This window comes from Meles meles, chromosome 1 (assembly GCF_922984935.1).
Source record: "Meles meles chromosome 1, mMelMel3.1 paternal haplotype, whole genome shotgun sequence".
NCBI classification, from domain to species: Eukaryota; Metazoa; Chordata; class Mammalia; order Carnivora; family Mustelidae; genus Meles; species Meles meles.
The window spans coordinates 60042331-60065928 of record NC_060066.1 but is presented as its reverse complement, the minus strand read 5'-3'; the positions used below and the strand labels follow the sequence as shown (position 1 = coordinate 60065928).

The 23598-nt window shown below is 40.3% G+C and overlaps 1 protein-coding gene across 4 annotated transcripts in view; it reads right to left on the bottom strand.

The window, feature by feature from the left end:
• The window catches only part of JPH1 (junctophilin 1), an 83714-nt gene that overhangs the window by 3734 nt on the left and 56382 nt on the right, over positions 1–23598 (bottom strand). For all 4 annotated transcript variants that reach the window (XM_046025532.1, XM_046025511.1, XM_046025518.1 and 1 more), the window contains exons 3-5: positions 21955–22073; positions 6387–7036; positions 33–128 (exon numbers count right to left, since the gene is read on the bottom strand). In XM_046025532.1, the coding sequence (XP_045881488.1) occupies positions 48–128; positions 6387–7036; positions 21955–22073 (850 nt within the window). In that variant the 3' untranslated portion in view covers positions 33–47. The remainder of the gene's footprint in view (positions 1–32; positions 129–6386; positions 7037–21954; positions 22074–23598) is intronic.

Here is a 23598-nt window from a genome sequence, read left to right as displayed (position 1 = left end):
TGATTTTATACAGAAATGAAGGCTATTCTTACCTTTCCTAATTCCAATCAAGTCAGAAAGTGAACAAAGAGAATGGCCAACCCGATATTCAACAGCATGACAAGGACAATCATGACTGAATTAGGGCCCTGGAAATGAAACAGAACAAACCAAGCATAATGTTTCCATGTTACTATCCACATATAAGCCAGATCATAAAATCAATTACCCAAGAAATAACCCCGTTGCAGTAAATAAAGTGGGAGCGAATGACAGCAGCTCGGAAAGGTATAAACTAAAAATAGCAATGCCGTATTTAGATGGCGCCGTCTCCTCACGTTCACTATGAAATGAATCCCGTCTTGATTAAATCTAAAAAAATGACTATCAAATAATCTAGTTCACTTACCTCAGAACACTTGACAACAGTCTGGGTGAGAGTCTGCCGTAATGGAGTGAGGAACTAATGGAAAGTGGATATGCACTTTTTGTTAGGGTGCAATTTAGATTATTTCCTCAGGAAGGCAGTTAGAAAGACTAAAATCTTTATAGGGTACCAAGGCCTCTCAGGAAAAAAATTAGGACTCCTACTTTTCCTGGTCAGAGTTTTGGACACCAACCCACCCTGGAAGTAAAAATCATTATTAAAGATTTTATTTATTTATTTGACAGAGAGAGATCACAAGTAGATGGAGAGGCAGGCAGAGAGAGAGAGAGAGAGAGGGAAGCAGGCTCCCAGGACCCTGAGATCATGACCTGAGCCGAAGGCAGAGGCGTAACCCACTGAGCCACCCAGGCGCCCCTGGAAGTAAAAATTATAAGCAGGAAGTCGAACACTTGCAGAAATGGTCTTACAGGTCTAATTCTTCACTTCTTTGCTCACAGCCACCACGTTCCAGAAATCAAGTTCTACTTAACAAACTGCAGAATCCTCTTTTTGATAAATATGGCTATAATAAATACCAGCTAGCCAAGGTACTTTACTTGTTCAAATAAAACCCAACCTTACTGACCCAACATTTCAGAGCTGCTCATGCTTGACCATCCTCCTTCCAGAGACCTGATCAAATAGTGTCTAATTCTTATGTAGCATTAAATGTGTTCTAAACTGGCCTTACAAGGTGGGTGGGGTGTGTATTTCAATGGTAATTTTACAGGTGAGGCAACGGTTGTACTAGATTTGAATATGTAACGAGGCTACAATGCAACAGGGTAACAGAGTCCTCAAATGCGGTACTGGTGTGATTCTGGGGGGAGGGAAGGAAGACTGAAGTTTCAATTGGTTCAGTGCTCGTGATGTAAGGTATAGAGCTTGGGTCTCATTCTTATAGGAGGTCTCCTCCCCAGATGGGCCACAACCACCCTGGCAGGGGTCAGAGTGCCCTGGTCTTCGTCTAGCCTAATACTTGGCAGGTTGTCACTTCCAATGTTGTTAATTAACGTTGTTAATCTCCATCTTTGCGCTAGACTGAGTTCCACGGCAGCGGGAGCCGTGCTCTGCTCACCGCCGTGCACCCGCACATAATGGGCCGCCCTGTTCATCCAGGTTTTCATTATGAACACCTGTTATCATCTGGTACTTTTCCAGGTGTTGTGGACATGGTTGTTGACTTTATTAATCCACTGCCTTAAATGAAGAACAAGGTGATTAGTAAAATCAGAGTGGGAGAGAAAAGTAAAAATGTGTATCCTTGAGATGGGGACTGTTAGGAAGAAGAAAAACCATTGTTTCCAAATACCAAGTAAAGGGGAGGAAAAAACACATTTATTGCCGGTCTTTATATGCCAGGCAGTGGGCCAATAATGAGCATTTTTGGGTACATGGTTTCTTCTTCACAGGTGATTATGAGTTACAGAGTTCTGAGAGGGTAAGTGTCCTGTCCAAGGTTACTCATCCAGTTTAAACAAATTACAGAACTAAAATTAAACTTTGTCTACTTCAGAGCTGCTGGGATTTTCCTACATCCCTGTAATAGCCACAGGCCTTAATTTAAAAATAATAATTTCTAATCATGTTCTTGAAAAGAGCATTTTCATCTATACGCTCTGATTTCATGGTAGCAGAAAACATTAAATCTTGATATAACAAACTGTTGTAAGTTACTGGGAGGGTCCTAATCTATGTAACTCTTCAATCATGAGCAACTTAAAATATCTACTGTAGGAAATACTTATAACTCAGAAAATTGAAATAACCTTTCAACATAACACAGCACAGAAATTAAGGAAATGCTATCACAAACTTTGATTAGATTTTGCTCATGAATATGTTAAGTTTGGATTCATGTCACTGTTCTGGGTCATTGGATTTAATTCATAATTCCCGAAGACACTGATATGAAAGATGAGGAGTAGTATATGAGGTCAGAAAAACACAATGTGGAGTTCAGTGTCCTATAGTGGGCTAAGGAAAAGTAGAAAAACAGAGAAAGTGCCTTCAGTGAATCTAAGTTCAAAAAGTCTAAGGTGTGTCTGGACCTTTAACTCCCAGGTCATGACTCCTTATAAGGTTCCACGAATTTATCTAACTTTTTGAATTCATTAGCATGTTTAGATGGAGATATATATATATATATATAATATATATGTATATATTATATATATATACACACACATTTGTTACATATTTATATATATAAATTTATGTATAAAACAGACACACATATATATGTATTTATCCAACTAGTACAACTCCATTTATGAAGCTATTTTTTAAGATGACTCAGTGAAGATGAAGGTAAGGCAGCAATAAAAAGTTCAAACAGCAACCAGGTGGAAAGTACGTTCTGGGATGCTATGTTTAACAGGCAGATATCAAGATGTGCCTCAGTGTTCTTCAGATCCCTAGGCTGGGCACAGGGTGGGAAGCTTTAAGGTGAAGTCTTATAAACATGACCGTGGTAGCCACTTGTAGCTTAAAATAGCAAAATGGAAAAAAAAAAAAAATCAGTCTTGCTTTTCAAGACTGACTGAGACAGGTGTAATAGAAGAAGCTGTAGCAGGACAAAGTGCAAGTCTGGATTGGGAGAACTTTCGGGCAGTTAGAAAATAAAGTTCTACCTCAAGAAATCTATGTTTTTTTCTTCAAAAGATTACTACTCATTTAAAACTGAGGAATCTTCTGAGAAGTTACTGCAGTCTATGTTAAATCTAAAACTTCTCTAAAAACATGAAAAAAAAGCAGAGTATAAATAGCCAAGTTTATAGGTATTTACTGTTTGTAGGGTTTTAATATGTGTGTGTGTGTACATGGTTTAAAACTGACACGGATGCCTTAAGTTTTACAACAATTCAAAAGAAAGTTCAGGTAAATTTCAAAATAGACTTGGAAGAGAGTAATGGCTAAGAAAAAGGGCAGGCAGTTCTCAGGAGTCAGTACTGCTAGTCAGAAGTCCCCTTGCTCGTCTGATTGATGATAAGGGGGCAATGATGTCTATACTGGCTCCTACCCAAGTTGCTATGTTGCAAAATCCTACAAAAACGTGGGTTCCACAGAGAATATGTTTCTATGGAACATCAGTCTGTGTGCAACCATGGCCCATAGAAGTCACACGTTTCTTGAGAAGGGTCATAAAGTAACAGTGGCATACTCCCTCGTCTCTTACCACTCATATCAAGTACTTAATTTGCTAAGTGTTAGCCTGTGTCTCAGAGATTTTCTGTATTTCTAGGAGATGGACATCCAGGGTGATCTTGAGGATGGGTCAAAACCTACTGGAATATTTATGAACCATTTTATGCTTCAATTACTACCGTGTTGGAACAATAACGGCCTTTGCTTTTTGAGCACTTACTATGTGCTATGAACTGTGCTAAGAGCTATGTAAGTACTACTCACTACACTGGATATAGGTAGAGATGAGGAAAACAACTCACAGAGCAGTTAGGAAACTTGCCCAAGGTCACACGACTGAGAAGCAACACATCTGGGATTTGAACCTAGGTAGTCTGGCACCAGAGTCCACACCCTTAGCCACCAGCATATCTTGTGTCAGTCAATAAGCTGGTGACTAAAATTCCAGATCCCAGTGTATTCAACCACCCTAAAAAGGACGATTCTGACTCATACTAGATCTCTCGGTTGCCCACAACGAACACTGCTTCAGTCTCATCCTTCCTCCAGTGTGTGCTTCATTGTGAATATTCCTACGAATGTTCAAGGTATTTATAAACCTCTAACTTACACAGTGTCCATCTCAAAATTGAATGCAGTACTCCTTCGTGTGAAAGATGGTTCATTAACTACCTTTATGATGATTTTATAACTTCTAAACTGTCCAGAAAACAGTCATCAGGAGAGTGAAAGGCAGCTTTGTGTTATCATCAGGAAAAGAAGGTTAACTGTTAAAATCTTCACAGGAAGGTGCCAAGGCGATCTTGACTTCTGGTTCCTGTAATGACAGAGCCTGTACAGTGCCAGGCCTCCTTTCTCAGGGGACGTGGAAGGGAGCCCTAGAGACCAACTTACAGGTTACCTCCAAGAACCAGATGGTTCTGCGTATAAGTAAAAAAGGTACTTTTTCTAAATAAGGAGGCTGTGAATTTATCAAACAGTAGTAACATTTCACAGAAAGACAGTGTGTAGGACACTGAGTCATTCACTTCCTCTTACGGAGTTCCAGATGTCAACTGAACCCCACTACTGGGACCTCAAGGTAGAAACTACATGGCCTTCCATCATTTGAATTTCACTCTTGTAAATCAGGCAAACTAATACTAATCAACTCTGTCTGTCTTAAAAACCATTTATCCCCACAGAGGATGACTCTCAGGAAGTCAATGTAGTTAATCTGATCAATTTATATTTAGATGATAAAAAAGATGAGAACCAGTGTTTGTTAGCAAAATAAATCTAAGAAATATCAAATATAAGTTAACAAAAAAAGATGAATTTCAACTGTTTAACACTGTTATTGTTTACCTATGAACAGGTTCACCCTGCTGAACAGACGAAAGTAAAAAACTTAAATAGAGTACAACTGTATTAATCCACACCTTTATGCAAATGTCTTAGAAGTTACTAGTAAATATTGGGTCAGCTGTGGCTTCTTTCTTAAGCTACACTTAACGTGCAACACCCTCTGATCCAAAAACATGTGACCAGGTCAACAGATCAGTGGTCGATTTCTTATTAATAATTACTTAGTTTTAAGATTTTGTCAATTCTATAGAATTTGATAAAGTATGAATTCCATATATCATTTAACAAATCTCTACATGCTAATCAAGTAACACTTACCAGTAACATTCTAATCAAGTAACACTACCAGTAGCTTTCTGGTAGAATAATTAAAAACCTTAAATGCTCAAGACTAATTGAAAATAAAACGAGCATTTACCAGAAAACTAAAATTTTAGAAGCCCTTATACTTGGGAAGTTAGAAGACCAAAGTAATTTTAAACAGTGGGGACGAAAGAAAATGTTCTAGGGGCAAAGCTTGACTGAGTAAAATCCAAACAAAATATTTAGGAGAATAACTCAAAATAGCTAGAAAAGATGCTGACTGGATTATCTTTTCCTTCACTTTTAGCTTGTCTCTTTAGATCTGAAGTGAGTCTTATCAGGCACACAGATATAGACAGGTCTTGTTTTCTAACCATTCCTTTACACCGCGTCTTTTGTGAGGCTCAAAAGCAGGGCCAAGAACCTAGCAATTGGTGATGGAATCCTCTTCCCAGCTAGGGCTCTGTCAGGGCCCATGATTCCCTTCTAGCCAGAGAATTAGCTACCATGGACTACGTGTTCCTCCCAAATTCGTATGTTGAAACCCTAATTCCCAGTGTGATGGTATCTGGAGCGGGCAGTTTGGGAGGTGAGCCCTGGGTCATGAGGGTAGAGCTCTCCTGATGGGATTCGTGCCCTTACAGGAGACAGAAGAGAACTTGCTGTTTCTCTCAGCCGCTTGAGGCTATAGCAAGAAGGTCTCTGAACCAGGAACTGGGTTCTCATCAGACATCACCAGACAAGACTTGATGTCTGGTGAGAACCCAGTTCCGGGCACCTTGATCTTGGGATTCGCAGCCTCCAGAATTATAAGAACTAAGGTTTTTTGCTTAAGCCACCCAGTTGACAGCACTGTTGTCATAGCAGCTCAAACTAAGCTACTCCAAAACTTACCAAGAAGTGTGGGGAAAGCCTTGCTAACGTGTGGTGCAGTAACAAGCCGGTACCTCAATGATGTTTGAGGTGGGTGGTGGAGTGAACGGGGACTTGTTTCTGCCCGGAGAGCTCTTTGCTGTCTCAGGCTACAAATGTGCTAAGCTCTATCTTATGTAGCCTATGTATCTTACGTGGCTGATGCTCCTCGAGACTTTTGCTAAACAAGCTGTCATCAAGAGGCAAGTCACCCTTACACTGCTACCTGAAGCAACCAAAAGGAAGCAAAATCACATCATGCACAACTTACTGAATTGGCTTCTTTTTCCAAAGAAGGGCATGAATCGTTGTTTGTTGGATTCTTTGGTATAACGAGTTCAGACTTCTTAGCTTTTGGCTCAGCTTTGCTTTCTTTGGCAACTGGTTTTGTCACAGATTTAGGGGGACTCCATTTGTTGGGTGATGGCTTGTGCACCAGCGCTGAGGAAGACAGGCTTGATCCTTCCTCTTCCTCCATGTCATCTGGGGGGTGCTGGGGAGCATTCAGTTTCACATAGTAGCCGTGGTACTGAGAATGCAGTTCCCCGTTACTGGGGTTGGGGGTGTGGTGGCGGCCAGAGTACTTGGACGTGGGCACCATGGCTCCTACCTCCTTTGTGGGAGCCTTTGACATCAAAGGCTTATTGACGACGGCTGTCACATGCTCATCAGCCACACTCCGTTTGTCTTGGTTGAGTCTTGCCCCTGAGCTGGGGTTCTGCTTCTTCGTGGGTTTTGGGGAGGAGGGCTGCGGTGAGTGGCTTTGCTTGGGACTGGCTTCAGGAGACCTGGGGGGTGTTGTGCCTTTGCGATAAAAATGCGGAGACTCCTTTGGGGTAGGTGGCTTTTCTGGTACTTTTTCTTCCGGGTTCTCTTTAGCATCTACACCTTCCTGAAATCTCTGTTTGATATAATCTGGGCCTGGGGAAAAATTGACAACAGAAGGTGATAAAATTAAGATAAGGCATAAAGGCTCCTTCCTTCTGGCTTTTTATATGTATTTTTGCTACATCAGATGAGCCATTCCTCTTTTTTCTTTTCTTTTAAAGATATTGCCAAGGCTTGGATTGAACATAAGTACACTTCATTTCAGAGGGGAAAAGGTTATCTGTTGCAGAAAAAATTAATATTTACCATTATTTATACTATTTTGCTAGCCATAAAAGTTAAACGGTTCTGATTCCCTAATAATTGCAACATTCCTGCCTGCTTCCAGAACACTGAGGTGAAATTCATATTGATGGAGCACTAGTGATAAAATTTCAAATTTTGCAGCATAACCAAAACACAAAGTGCCTATTCAAATAACTGACTCACGTATGTTAAATATATTAAAATATTTAATAAATTAACATTTAACAGAGTATCTACTCTGTAAGTAAGAATAGAACCTGCAGATGACATTTGTAATGCTACTTCACCAAAGGATGCTTAACCGACTGAGCCACCCAGGTGCCCCATCAAAGCATCATTTAAACTTCCTGGAGTTCTTCAAGGGCTTCTGCAAGCATCAAAGTCATGACAAGGAGCATTTAGACCATTTACATTTAAACTAATTATTGACAGATACATACTTATAAAAAGCTGGGGTAGCAATACTTCTATCAGACAAAATAGACTTTAAGACAAAGACTTAACAAGACACAAAGAAGGGCATTATATAAAGATCAAAGGATCATCAATCCAACAGGAGGATCCAAAGATCTAACTGTAAAGATCCATGCATCCAACATTGGAATATCTAAATACATAAAGCAAGTATTAACAGATACTTATTTTCTGCCTGGATGACCTACCCATTGATGTAAGTGGGTGTTAACGTCTCTTATTATTGTCATTTTTCCCCTTATACAAGGGAGAAGTGTCTTTGCATGCTACATTAGACCAGATGCACTTAACAGATTATATACAGAACATCCCATCCAAAATCAGCAGAATGTACATTCTTTTCAAGTGTGCATTGTACATTCTCTAGGCTAGGTCACATGTTAGGCCACAAAACAAGTCTCAATAAATTTAAGAAGACTGAAATCATATCATGCATCATTTCTGACCACAACTGTGTGAAATGAGAAATCAATTACAAGAAAGAAAATTGGGAAAAAATACAAACATGTGGAGACTGAACACCATGCTACTCATCAATCAAAAATCAGAGAGGAAATAAAGACGCAGTGATCCAAATCTTTTGGATGCCCCAATGGACATTTAAAAGGGAAATTTACAGCAATACAGGTGTACCTAAAGGAACTAGAGAAAAAGGAAAAAAGCTCAAAGTTGGTAGAAGGAAGGAAATAATAAAGATTAGAACAAAGGATATCTAGAGTAAAAACACAATAGAAAAATTGAACAAAACTGACATTTAGCCAGACTCATTAAGAAAAATGAGGACAAAATAAAATTAGAAATAAAGGAAAACAGCCAACACCACAGAAATACAAAAGAGACTACTACAAAAATTATATGCCAACAAACCAGATAATCTAGAAGAAATGGATAAGCTCCTAAAAACATACAGTCTTTCAAAAGTGAATCAGGAAGAAATAGAAAATCTGAACATATCAATTACTAGTAATGAAACTAAATTGGTAATCAAAAACTCCCAACAATAAAAGTCCAGGACCAGATGGATTCACAGGTGAATTCTATTAAACATTTAAAGAAGAGTTAATACCTAGTCTCCTCAAATTATTCCAAAAAATAGAAGAGGAAGTAAAGCTTACCAGAGACATTACAAAAAAACTATAGGCCAATAGCTCTGATGCACACAGATGCAAATATCCAACAAAATATCAGCAAACCTTGTTAAATAACACATGAAATGAATCATTTACCATGATCAACTGGGATTTTTCTGGGGATGCAAAGGATGGTTCGATGTCGGCAAAACAATCCATGTAATACACCACAGTAACAAAATGAAGGGTAAAAATCATATGATCATCTCAAGAGATTCATAAAAGCGTTAAAATTCATCATTTAATCATAATAAAAATTCTCAACAAAGTAAGTTTAGAGGGAACATACCTCAACATAATAAAGACCACATACGACAAACCCAGACCAAATATAACATCATATTTGGTGGTGAAAAAACTAACAGCTTTTCCTCTAACATCAGAAATAAGAATGTCCATTCTTGCCACTTCTATTTAACATGGTTCTGTAAGTTCTAGCTGCAGCAATCAGACAAGAAAAAGAATTAAAGGCATAAATACTGGTAAGATAGAAGTAAACTTACTATATATATATAGAAAACCCTAGGGGAACCTGGGTGGCTCAGTTGGTTAAGCGTCTGGCTCTTGGTTTTTGGCTCAGGTCATGATCTCATGGGTCATGAGATCAAGCCTGCATTGGGCTCTGCACTCAGCAGGGAGTCTGCCTGAAGATTCTCTCCCTCTGCTCCTGAGCTTTCTAAAATAAATAAAATATTTTTTTAAAAAGGAAAACCCTAAACACTCCACTAAAAAACTATTAGAATAAATGAATTTGGAAGTTGCAGTTTACAAAATTAATATACGGAAAGCTGTACACTATACACTAATAACAAAGTGGCAGAAAGAAATTAAGAAAACAATCCCATTTACAACTGCACCAAAAACACGGATGAAAGAAATTGAAGATGACACAAATGGAACGACATTCGATGCTCATGGATTAGAAGAATTAATGTTGTTAAAATATTAAAATGCCCATTCTATCCAAGGCAATCTACAGATTCAATGCAATCCCTATCAAAATACCAATAACAGGGGCACCTGGGTGGCTCAGTGGGTTAAGCCTCTGCCTTCGGCTCAGATCATGATCTCGGGGTCCTGGGATCAAGTCCTGCATCGGGCTCTCTGCTTGGCAGGGAGCCTGCTTCCTCCTCTCTCTCTCTGCCTACCTCTCCGCCTACTTGTGATCTCTGTCAAATAAATAAATAAAATCTTTAATTAAAAAAAAAATACCAATAGCATTTTTCAAAGAACTAGAACAAAAATAATCCTAAAATTTGTATGGAACCACAACGACTCTGAATAGCCAAATTTCTTTCTTTTGAGAAAGAAAAACAAAGCTGGAAGTGTCACAATCTTGGATTTCAAGATATACTATAAAGCTATAGCAATCAATATCGTATTGTACTGGCATAAAAATAGATCAGTGGAACAGAATAGAGAGCCCAGAAATATATCCATGCTTATATGGTCACTTACTCTCTGACAAAGGAGGCAAGAATATACAATAAGGAAAAGACAGTCCCTTCAATAAATGGTTGTTGGGGAAAACTGGACACCTACATGCAAAAGAATGAAAGTAGACCATTTTCTTACACCATACACAAAAATAAAAACGGATTAAAGAACTAAATGTAAGACCAAAAACCATAAAGTTCCTAGAAGAAAACATGGGCAATAATCTGTTTGACATCAACCCCAGCCAACATTTTTCTAGATATGTCTCCTCAGGCAAGGGAAACAAAAGCAAAAATAAGCTACCGAGACTACACTAAAATAAAGAGCTTTCACCAAGAAGAAACCAACAAATCAAAAAGTCAACCTACTAAATGGGAGAAGATATTTGCAAATGATATATCCAATAAGGGTTTAATGTCTAAAACATTATGCCAGAACTAATGCAACTCAACACCAATAAAACCCACAATCTGACTGAAAAATGGACAGAGGGCCTGAACAGATATTTTCCCAAAGAAGGTATATAGATGGCTCACAGACACATGAAAAAATGCTAAGCATCACTAATCATCAGGGAAATGCAAATCAAATCCATAATGAGATATCACTTTACACTTATCAGAATGGCTGGTATTAGAAAGATAAGAAATAAGTATTGGCAAGGATGTGGAGAAAAAGGAAATTCCGTGCACTGTTGGTGGAAATGTAAATTGGTGCAGCCACAGTGGAAAACAGCATGGAGGTTCATCAAAAATTTAACAATAGAGATAGCATATTATCCAGTATTCCACTATTGGGTATTTACCCAAAGAAAATGGAAACACTAATCTGAACAGATCTATGGACCTCTATGTTTATTGCAGCATTACTTACAATAATCAAATTATGGAAAACAACCCAAGGGTCCCTTGATAGATGAATAGACAAAAAAGATGTATACTCAAACAATGGAGTGTTACTCAGCAATGAAAAAGATCTTTAACGTTTGTGACAACATGGGTGGAGCTAGAGGGTATTATCCAAAAGAAATAAGTCAGAGAAAGACAAATACCATGTAATTTCATTTATATGTAGGATTTAAAAAGCAAAACAAATAAACAAAAAGCAGAAACAGATTCATAAATATGGAGAATTGATGGTTGTCAGAGGGGAGGAAGGTAGAAGGATGGGCAAAATGGGTGAAGGTGAGTGGAAAGCACAAGCTTCCAGTTATGGAATGAATAAGTCATGGGAAGGAAAGGTACAGCACAGGAGATACAGTCAATGGCACTGTAGCAGCGCTGTAGGGTGACCGATGGTCGCTACACTGTGGTGAGCAGAGCATGACTGGATAACCTTGTGCAATCACTAAGCTGTATACCTGAAACTAAAGGAACATCTGGAGGGGCATCTGGGTGGCTCAGCCAGTTAAGAGTCCAGCTCTTGGTTTTGGCTCCGGTCATGATCTCAGGGTCTTGAGACCAAGCCCCGCATTGGGACCCATGCTCGGCAAGGAGTCTGCTTAGGATTCTCCCTCCCTGGGGCCCTCCCACCCCTACTCCTGCTCTTTCTCTAAAAAAAAAGATAAGTAAGCTTAATAAAGTAACATTTGGTGTGTCAACTATACTTCAATGTAAAAAAAATGGTACACTGTAGCATTATGTGGGAATTTTTGAAGGAGCAAAGAGTAACGACCCAGACCAGGCAGCACAAGATGGTATAGGCCTTGAGTTTATGAATGTCAGTGGTCCAGGCAGTGGGAAACCCCGGGGCTGTCCAAGACAGCACTCCAAGGCAGTGCCCTCCCTATAGGCACTTCACCTCTCAGTTCCTCCCCTATAAGTAGATCACCTATATCCTCTGGCCACCGCTCTACCTATCAGTCACTTTCATCCCATGAGGTCAAGTCGAGGTCACAACACAGGTGGCCCTATTCTCTACAAATGGGCAGGAGCTGACAACATCATCTCTTGAGTATACAGGGAGAACCCCCCCCCCCCAATTTGTTTACAGAAACTGGCATCTGTTCACTTTCCTTCCTGTCCCCCACTCCCACCCTTCAACCCAGACTTAGAAGATTTACAGAGCAGCTGAAGGAGTTATCCTCAATAGTTAAAATACATACTGCCTACTTATACTTTTAATTGCTCTTCCTCTGGTGGTCTGAATAGTAACTTATTGTTCTGAGACTGCTGTTTATACAAGGTATTTCCCAAAATTTAAAGCTTCACCAAAATCTTAGGAAGCAGGCATTATTATCCCACTGACACAAAAACAGCTATAGCAGCTGAAAACCAAAATCACACAGCTTCTGTGCATCCTTAAAATATAATACAATATATATGTAATATTTTAAGCCAAAAAATGAGAATTCCCCAAAACCCGAAATTACATTATCCCACCTATATTTCCACCTAATAGGATAAGATCATATGGCAATAATTACTGAACTTGAAGGCTCCCCCAAATGCTATCACCACCCCTTTGAAATTTGGTGATTTTCTCTGAAAGTATGAATTCTTGGCCCAAAGAAAGGTATCTCCGTGCCCTAAAGGAAAAGGGGCATCTGCAAATCATTCAAAAGGTAATGAGCTTCCTGTTTCTGACTTCTCTTTTGGTGCTGAGACTGGCATATACCAGCACGAGAAATAGCAGCAGCACCAGAAAGTCCTGTTCTTTCATCAACAGACTTGCCCCTACTTAAAAAACCCATTAAGGTCATTTACTGGTCTTCCACAGAGAACCACCTCATGATTCTATGGCACAAAAAGCCTTCCTCCCCTCCGGTGATAACAGATAATATCTGATACAGTTTGATGCAGTGTGTTGCTTATGTATTTTTTTCTCTTAACCCTTCTACCCCAAATTCCATCAGAGTTGGCTGATTTTATTTTACTTCATTGTGAATCAATTTTACATTATTGGAACACGGAAATTACAAAGTACTTTTAGTCTTCAATCTAAGGGGTAGGAACAAAAGTTATTTTCGCAAATCTAAAGATAAAGCCACATTAAAAGCTAATATTTAACTTAAGTGCCTACACAGAAAAGAGCAGGGGAAGGGAATGGACACTGGCGAACATGATTAGTTATACATTCTTAAAGTTGTGAGGAAAAGAGACAGAGTCACTGAACCATGAGAAACAAAGCTGTCACAGAGCCCATGTGCTTCATTTTGGAAATGTGAGACCATAACAGTGCAGCTTATAAATTCAGGATTTATCCAAATTTGTAAGGAAAAAGTAAACTATCAGTATTTTCAGATAACATGATGCTATATAATAAATACAGAAAACCCTAAGACTCCATGAAAAAACTATCAGAATGAGTAAAATGAATTCAGTAAGGTTGCAGAAAAAATTAATATACAGAAATCTGTTGTGTTTCTATACACTAATAGTGAAGCAGCAGAAAGAGAAATTAAGAAAACAATCCCATTTACAACGGCATCAAAAATTATACAATTAGGAACACACCTAGGAGGTCAAAGACCTGTACTCTGAAGACTGTAAGCCACTGATGAAGGACACTGAGGATGACACAAATGTAAACATATTCCATGCTCACGGAATGGAAGAATCAGAAGCATTAAAATGTCCATACTACCCACATGAATCTCTAGATCCCTATCAAAACAGCAACAGTATTTTTCACAGAACCCAGAACAGTCCTAAGATTTGTGTAGAATCACAAAAGACTTCAAATGGCTAAAGCAATCTTGAAAAAGAACGAAAAACCTGGAGGTATCACAATCCAGATTCAAGTTAGAGTAAGCAAAACATAACGGGACTGGCACAAAAAAAGACACATAGATCAGCGAACAGAATAGAGAGCCCAGAAATAAATTCATGCTTATGTGGTCAGTCTACGGTGAAGGAGGCAAGAATACCCAATAGGGCAAAGACAGTCGTTCAATCAATGGCTCTGGGAAACTGGACCACTGTCTTACACCATGCATGAAAGTAAACTCAAAATGGATTAAAGACCTAAAACATTACACCTGAAACCATAAAACTACTAAAACAGGCAATAACCTCTTGGACACTGGCCTTAGCAGAAGTTTCCTAGAAACGTCTCCTCAGGCAAGAAAAACAAAAGCAAAAATAAACTATTGGGACTACACCAAAACAAAAATCTTTTGCACAGAGAGGAAACCACCAACAAAATGAAAGGCAACCTACTAAATGGGAGAAGGTATTTGCCATTGATATGTCTGATAAGGGGTTAGTATCAAAATATATAAAGAACTCATACGACTCAAAACCAAAAAACCCAAATAATCTGATTAAAGAACTGGCAGAGGACCTGAGCAATCATTTTTCCAAAGAATATATAGAGATGGCCAACAGACACCTAAAAAAATACTCAGCATCACTAACCATCAAGGAAATACAAATTAAAATCACCATGAGATATCCCTTCCCACCAGTCAGAATAGCTAGCTGGTATGAAAAAGACAAGAAATAATGAATGTTGAAGGTATGGAGAAAAGGGAACCCTTGTGCACTATTTTGCTGGAAATGTAAATTGTTTCAGTCACTGGAAAACAGTATAGAGTTTCCTCAAAAAATTAAAAATAGAACTACCAAACACTACAGCAATTCCACTGCTGGGTATTTACTGAAAACAAAACAAAACAAAAAACCAAAAACAAACAAAAAAAACAACCCAGAAACACTAATTCAAGAAGATTTGCACCCCTGACTATTTATGGCAGCATTTATAACAGCCAAGATATGGAAACAACCTAAATGTCCATTTATATATGAATTAATAAAGAATATTTGTTACACGCACGCAAGCACACTCACACATACACATGGTAATATTAATCAGCCATAAAAAGGAATGAGTTCTTGCCACTTGTGACAATAATGGATAGACCTCGTATTATGCTAAGTGAAATAAGTCAGATTTGGAAAGACAAACACTGTGTGATTTCACCTATATGTGGAACTTAAAAAACAAATGAACAACCAAAAAAAAAAAAAAAAAAACCAAACCAAAACCAGAAACAGATTCATAAATACAGAGAACTGGTAGTTGCCAGAGGGAAAGAGGGTTGGCAAAACAGGTGAAGGGGTTTAAGAGGTAAAAACTAAATAAATGAAGAGGATGAAAAGTAGAGCATAGGGAATATAGCCAATAATATTGTTATAATTAATATGACTAATATAATATTATATAATACACTATTATAACAATATGTATTAACTAATATATAATAAGATATAATATCAATAATGTTTAGTAACGTTTTGTAATAACTTTATATGGTAATGGATGGTAACTGCACTTAAGGTAAGCATTGCAGAACGCCCAGAGTTGTCAGATCACAATATTGTGTACAAACATTGTATATCAGGCATACCTCAATTTAAAAAAAAAAGGAATTTGGGGCACCTGGCTGGCTCAGTTGGTTAAGCAACTGCCTTCAGGTCAGGTCATGATCTTGGAGTGTCAGGATCAAATCCTGCATCCGACTTCCTGCTCAGCGGGGAGTCTGCTTCTCCCTCTGACCCTCTCACCTCTCATGTTCTTTCTCTCTCACTCTCTGCCTCTCTCAAGTAAATAAATAAAATCTTAAAAGAAAAAAAAAAGGAATTTACTGGGATGGTGGACATACATTCTGGTACTAACTTGCATATTAAAAAAATTTCTCAGCTTTACCGTTCATTAATAAGCAGCGAGATAAGAAAATAAATGTACTCTACAGCTGTGGCTCCATATTTGCTATCTGTCAGGATACCAGGGGTACAATTCCCGGAGACTTTAAGTATGAGTCGAAGCCTGAAGTCTTGATGTTTAACAAGTGCTCCAGGGGATCCTAAGGTACCCAGACACAGCCATTTAAAAGCATGCCAAAAAAAGGGAGCCCTGACTCCAGCCGTCAATGGTTCCAACATGGGGTAGTCATGTAGTCATATAGGGACTGGCCAGCTAGTTCGATTTTTCAGAGAACGAATGAATGCTTTTTGAACAAGACATGTAATGCAGAGGACAGAAAGTTTTTCCTGGACTCTCTTCTTGGAAGGCACCTGTTGTGCTTGCTACTTGTTCTGTGTAGTCCTGTGTGTCAGTGGAGCCATACCAGCAGCATTAAACACGTGAGACATAGCAGTTCTTTTTTTTTTTTTTTAAATTTTTTATTTTATTTATTTGACAGAGAGAGATCACAAGTAGGCAGAGAGGCAGGCAGAGAGAGAGGGGGAAGCAGGCTCCCTGTGGAGCAGAGAGCCCGACGCGGGGCTCGATCTCAGGGCCCTGAGATCATGACCTGAGCCAAAGGCAGCGGCTTAATCCACTGAGCCACCCAGGCACCCCAGACATAGCAGTTCTTGCCAAAGAGTAGTCAGAATACTGCCAGTGAGCAAAATTATCATGTATGATGACAGTTGTAGGGAGTGTTTTCATTGATCTTTACAGACCGTCTCTGTGAATCCCAAGGGTCTGGGGAGTTCCTATTAGGAAGAAGTCAGATACAAGTCCCCTGCTCGCTGGCATGCCACACAACACGAAACAACGTTCAGCACATGCCATCCACTAACACCGAAATGTTCCTTACTACAGGTGGCAGGAAGGCTCTGCACAGGTATGGCAGATGGTGACAGCAGGGCAGGCAACTAGTTCCTCCTAGGTGAGCCACGGTGGGCTGGCTATGGGCAGAAGGAGCACCACGACGAGTCCCCAAAACAAATGTCTACGAGGGCAGGGCTGATGGCAGGGGCTTTGTAGTAACATCGGAAGTCATTAAACAGAAACTAGGTATCTTCTTTGGAGACTGCCAGTCAGTAGAAGAGGACCAAATTGAAAGATTCTAAAAAGGCGATATAACCCGTAGCACAATTACTTTCATATTCTACGTGGAAAGAATGTCCCTTTCCTATAGGACTTTAGAGTCCCTTCTATAAAAATAGTCTCACTTCTATGAACATAGCCACAACACAGCCTGCAAGCTGGGGGCCCTCCCTTCTGGTGTCCTGCACAGGGCTGGCACTCAACACCCATTTGTGGAACTGAATATACTGAAATAAGTGGTAGGAATAACCAGGAAACTCATGAATTATTAATTTCATGTCAACTAGTAGATTATTCCATTTCCCCTTTTCCACGAAAAAAAAAAAATGTATCCTGAATTTTGGGTTTTGGAAAGTGAGTTTGGAAGTCCTCTGTTCCAGGCTACTTCCCTGAACCCAAAATACTACATACTAATGATACGCAGAGACCATTATATAATGAAAATATACTTCGATTTCTGAAGATTTCTAATTCATACCAGGAATGTGAGCTTAGTTAACACCAGCCCATAATACCCTAAATACTTCACTTTTACTTTAAATGACATACAGAGTGTTATGTGAGTACACATACATGCTATTATGGACTGAATGTTTGTGTTTTCCCCAAACTCATATGCTGAAGCTCTAATCCCCAATGTGTTCATATTTAGAGTTGGGGCCTTTGGGAGGTGAGTAGGTTTTATTTATTTATTATTAATTGATTTTTAAAATTCAATTAGCCAACATAGAGCACATACTTAGTTTCAGATGCAGTGTTCACTCATGTATCAGGGCTCATCATATGGTTAAGTTGGTTTAGACTGGGTTAGAAGGTGGAACCCCATGACAGCATTCATGCCCTTATAGGAAGAGGAAGAGACAGCAGAGTTCTTGTTCTCTATCCGCATGCATGCACCCAGGAAAGGCCACGTGAGGACACAGGGAGGAGGAGGCCACCTCTAAGCCAGGAAGATGGTTCTCTACCAGAACCCAACCGTACTGGCACTCTGATCTCAGCCTTGCAGCCTCCAGAACTGTGAGAAATGAACTTCTGTTGCTTAAGCCACTCAGTCTGTAGCATTTTGCTTTGTTATAGCAGCCGAGCTAATACATATGCTCAAACACAAGAGGACAAAACTTGCTGAGGATGTTGCCCACGGAAGTGAGCTGGCTATATCCTAAGACGGCTCAAAGTAAACATGTTTACCACATGCTAGGGCAGTGCTTTTCAGTCTTTTTTTTTTTGGCCCAGTCACTCCCACTCTTGATAAATATAAAAGTTTTGCAGCCTGCTTAATATCACTTGAAGTTAAAAACAAAATAAGTATCTTGAGAGTTTCTGAGGGGAGGGGGTGGGGGACAGGTGAGCCCGGTGATAGGTATCAAGGAGGAACCAGATTGCACGGAGCACTAGGTGTTATACGCCAACAATGAATCATAGAGCACTACATCAAAAACTAATGATGTACAGTATGGTGACTAATGTAACATAATAAAAAAAATACAGTAAAGAAAAGTAAGTATCTTGATGGGAAGGAAACTGAAAGTGTGGGACAAAGAACCATACCATTTCCCAATCATCCTCCCCTCTGCTTCCTTAGCGATCATCCAAAATCTCCTCTCAGGTTTCCTGGCTTAGAAACCTGATTTCATCAGCACTTTGAAGTACGGCCATCCCTTGGGGGCAGACTCACATCACCAGAGCTCCCAAGACTGATGTCAAACACCAGAAGGTCAATTCATGAGTTCTCCATGAGCAATGTAAACATCACGGGCGGGGCCTCGCATGAAGGGTGCCGGCCCATGCTGTTTCTTTTGGGAGACCTCCGTGAGAAGCTCAACCAAAATTAGAAGGTTATGATGAACATGCAATCAGGAGAAGTAAGAGATGACTCAAACATCTAAAGGCATCAGGTTCAGCTAGCCTGATGCATCCATTTCCTCAGTGGGATGGTCTTGCCGATAAAACCATACATGGTTGGCTATGGTTCCCTGAATCCTTCCCCATAACAGAAATGTCCTTGCCAGTTCAACTGCAGTACTCTAGGGTTTGGCCACGGCTTCTCTCTTCCCTGGACGGTGTTTGGATGGGCGCTGCCAATATTTGCCTCTGTGGCTTTTTTTTTTCTATACTACTTTGTGTGACCAATTGTTCAGGTAGTTTTAATACACTTAATCGGGTTATAAGGAAATCTTATTGTAAATATAGCTGTGCTATCACTTATGATCACTTTATATATCTTTGTGCAGTATCACAGGCTCATTTAAAAATTTAACCCTTGGAGGGAAATGTCATTTCTAAGTTCTTGGTGGGGGGTGACCTGCTGTGTCACTCATACACATGACAGTGATGATTTGTCTGTGTGTAAATGTGTAATTATTTACATATACAGTCACATCCCTCTATTTGTATGCTTTTCATTATTTGTTAGAACTTAACCCTTTGGGTGACAAAGCCTTCCCATATGCTTATATTTTTTCCTTAGTTTTTAACTGAACTGTAGAATAATGCAGTTTTTTTTTTTTGAATAATGCAGTTTTGAACTAAAAGCGTTAGATTTAATTAAGATGGCAACTATCTGAAAATACTGCCAGCTCTGGGAAAAGCATTCAACACGTAAGGTACAACAGATCTCCTTTACCCCAGGGCCAACAACGTCTATGCATGACACATGCCTTTCAAACAATGGAAATATTTATATCTAAGATATGTAAATTAAATGAGCAGCCTGACCTCAAAAAAAGTACTTGAAAGCCCTTTTAGAAATGTCTATCTGATTTGATCACCCTATAAATGCGGAGTGGAAAGCTTGAATTATGTTCCCTTGAGAAGATCAATAATACTTGGTACAGAAAAGGCTTTCTGTCCAGTTGCTGCAGGAAGAGTTGGCTATGGGTCAAAGGGGATTGTAGCCTTCCCCTTAGCCCTTGTCTTAAATAGACCCGTTGTCATCTTCTGCTACTGTGCTGTATTCATTACTGACGGACAACTTGCTTGTATGAGGCTGGTATGTTAGCTAAGAGGGTGGCATTACATTTTCCCACAATATTTTCTTCCCTCAAATGCTTTTATGCCATAAAAGGCTTTTAAAACCATCTAGTCTGGGAAACTGAGATGACCTTCAGTATCATTTACCTCTTGGTAACACCTAATAGAAATCTATAGGGACCCCACCCAGACTTAACAACAGAACCTAGAAACTACCCTCTGCAGACAACAATACCAAGTTTGTTTGCTTTCAAAGCAGCCCAAGCCTAGGGCTACTTCACGGAGCAGCACTATCTCCTGACTAATGAGCCGCTTCCCCATGCCACTGGGAAGGGAACAGGGCAGTCTCTGGACTCTGTGGCTGAACTCAGTGTGCAGCTCTCACATCCAACAGGTAGCGACGACACACTTGGGCACCAGGAAGTGGGTGTTCATTTCAAACCAGAAAAATAGTCTCTTCCTAGCAGAGGTCATTGCAAAGAGTTCCACTTTCTTAATAATATATGTGTATGGTAAATCTCATCCAGAGGTTTAGAAAGGAGGCACATGAAAGAAAACACCCATTGTCAGAGTTGTCTCCCTGGAGCTGAACTATTACAGAAGTCACTCTGAAAGCTCTATCACTCAGCAACCAGACGGGGTCCCTTTCTAGTGTTTCTCCTAAAAAAAGTCTTCTTAACCCCATCTTTTACTGTCTTCCTTCTTTGTAGAAAAAAAAAAAAATCACCATGTCCTCCTTTCCTTCTAATTCCTCCATCCTTTATTACAGCCAAGTTTCTAGCTTTTGTATGGATCTTGCTATTCTGTCCACTTTGACCTGCTTTGTTCATTTGGTGGGTTCCAGAATTATTTACCTTCATTGGAACCAAGCACAGCTGAACTCACATGTTGTGCAGGATGCTAGTTCTCCAGCTTAGTTATAGAAACCAATGTGGAAAATTTCCTTATCAAGAAAATATAAATTTTGATATTTATAGAAATTTATAGAACACTGATTTTGATCTCTTCATCTAGAAATCTGTTCATCCCTCAATCACTGGGAAGATGTTGCTTCTAAAACAATGAAGAGGGCGCCTGGCTGGCTCAGTGGGTTAAACCTCTGCCTTCAGCTCAGGTCATAAGCTCAGGGTCCTGGGATCGAGCCCCACATCGGGCTCTCTGCTCAGCAGGGAGCCTGCTTCCTCCTCTCTCTCTGCCTGCCTCTCTGCCTACTTGTGATCTCTGTCTGTCAAATAAATAAATAAAATCTTAAAAAAAAGCCAAACAGTGGCTAGACTATTATAGAAAGGGATGGAAACAATCTACTAAGAAACCACTAGGCAGTCAGGTAAATATTTTAATCTATTGATATTTTTGTAACATTTGAGAGGTAGATGATCTGGATTGATTATTTTTATGAGGTTGTCATTTTAATTTATTCTACCATGACTTGGATTGTCCTGTTAATAACCATAGTTATTCAAGGATTCAAGTGATTCAAGGATCAGAACTTTAGTTCTGATCGATCAAAAAAAATAGTCTTAGTAGTTACTGGTTCATGTGTTACTACAGCTAATGGTATGGTTACAGGTGCCTCTGAATTTGGGATGTTTGTTACACCATGTGCAACAGGCACTAACATGCTAACAGCATTTCTTAGAATCAGAAACTTCTTCTGGATTCCCATCTCCTTTACTGGTATCAGCTCAAAGTTTGCTGCCAAGAGTCAGGAGGCAGGAAGGGAGAGACACTGGGGACTAAGCCAAGTCTCCAGCACTTAACACTCAGCCTTCAAATACTTAGGACTTTTTGTACCTACTTGTTTTGTAGTATTGCTGATATCCACGAAGCACGGACCTTTAAGGAAAAAGAAAAGGGGGGGAAAAAAAAGACCAGAGGCAGTACCCCTGCCTCTCCCTCTCTGGACAACAGTCTCACCTGGTTGGTAGAAGTCAGGTGACAGCTCCCTGGCCACCGCTCTTGCGATGTCACACTCCTGGCGGGCGGCCTGGGCAGCCTGGTCGGCAGCGTCAGCTTTCGCTCTTGCGTGTGCAGTCCTACATGGGGCACAAAGGGCGAGTCAGCAAGGGCGGCACCTTGTTAATTACCCATGGACAAGCATGTTGTCTGCAGCCTGGGGCAGAGAAACGCTACTGCGCTCATGGCCCCGTGCCTCCGCCTGCAAGTTCTGGGGTCCTAGTGCTGTGAGTTCTCTGAGGCCCACATGGATGGAGGTCCACCTGTATGTTGCCTCCGTCCTTCTTTCAAGGGAAATGAAAGGCAGAGCAAGTTCGGTGCAGCTTGATGCAAAGCCTGGTTTTCAAAACTTCCTGGGTCAGATCTCCTGCTGACTTTGGTTGGCAGCCTCCCCCGCAAACCGGGGAGACTAGAGTTAACAGCTTATGAATACGGTGTTCATGAGTGTAATTTCTGTGGCAGGATCTATGTAAGAATTTGATTAAGAAGGGTCTGCCCAGTAGCAGGCTGAATAAAGTAACTCTGGAAAAAACTCTGGAAACTCTTATCTGTAGCCTTGATCTCCATGGTTAAATACTCCCTCTATGACCGATTCAAGGGACCAGCATGACATCACTGTGTGGTTGGGAACAGATGCCCACAATGGGCTCTCGCCAGCCTGCAGATGCCAAGCACAGGATCTGTACTTAGGAATGTGCTCAGGAGATTCTAAGGAGTCCACTTAAGTACGTTTTTTGTGTGAAGCAAGGAGGCAGAGGTGGAGAGGAAGACGCAGATGTCTTTCAGTCTTCCACCTGCCCCCTGGCCTGTCCTCACTCATGAAACTTCTCTTTCCAGACGACTAGGGTGAGGGAGGAGGCAGCCGGGTAGAGAATGGGGCTTCTTATGGCAAGACACGAGAACTGATGTCCACCTGCCCAAGAACAGAGGATTTATAGGGTAAGACAGAGAACTCTAGGTCATCCCCTTCCAAAGAAGACCTTGTCCAGTTAGTATTTAGATGATAATAATGGGCATCTATGTCTTATGATTTTGTTAACTTTCTATGCTGTTTCACTAGCACCAGGCAGGGCTACAGATACCTAGTAGTAAAAGCTCGATGAAGGTTTGAAAGAGGTGCTTACACTTATTTCAGAAACAGCAGGAGAGGAAAAGCTGGGAAGTAAGGTTGTGTCCCAGCAGTTCTTAAAGGGAGAGAAAATGTAAGTGGCAGCTGGAGGAGGCTGGCAGACCAAATTCCTGGGACTAGCTGCTGGAAGGAAGCAGGGAAGATGGGGTCTGACCTGAGACAGGGGTCGAGGGCTAACTGCCTAATTGGCAGGAGGTCCCATTTCCAAATTCTCCAACTTCCCCTCTCTTTCTGTGTCTTTATGGGACACCTCACTCCTCCTTAGGACCTAGCCAACACTGGGGGCTGGGGACAGTAGAATGTAAGCTTCAGGAAGATTGTTCCTCTGCTATATTCCCATTGTGCAGGACACTGCCTGGCTCCCAGGATTTATTAAGGACTCATTTTATGAATAAAGGAATGAGTGATGTGTCCTTAAGAACAGCTGGTTAGTTACTTAAAAATGAACAGACTATGGGGCGCCTGGGTGGCTCACT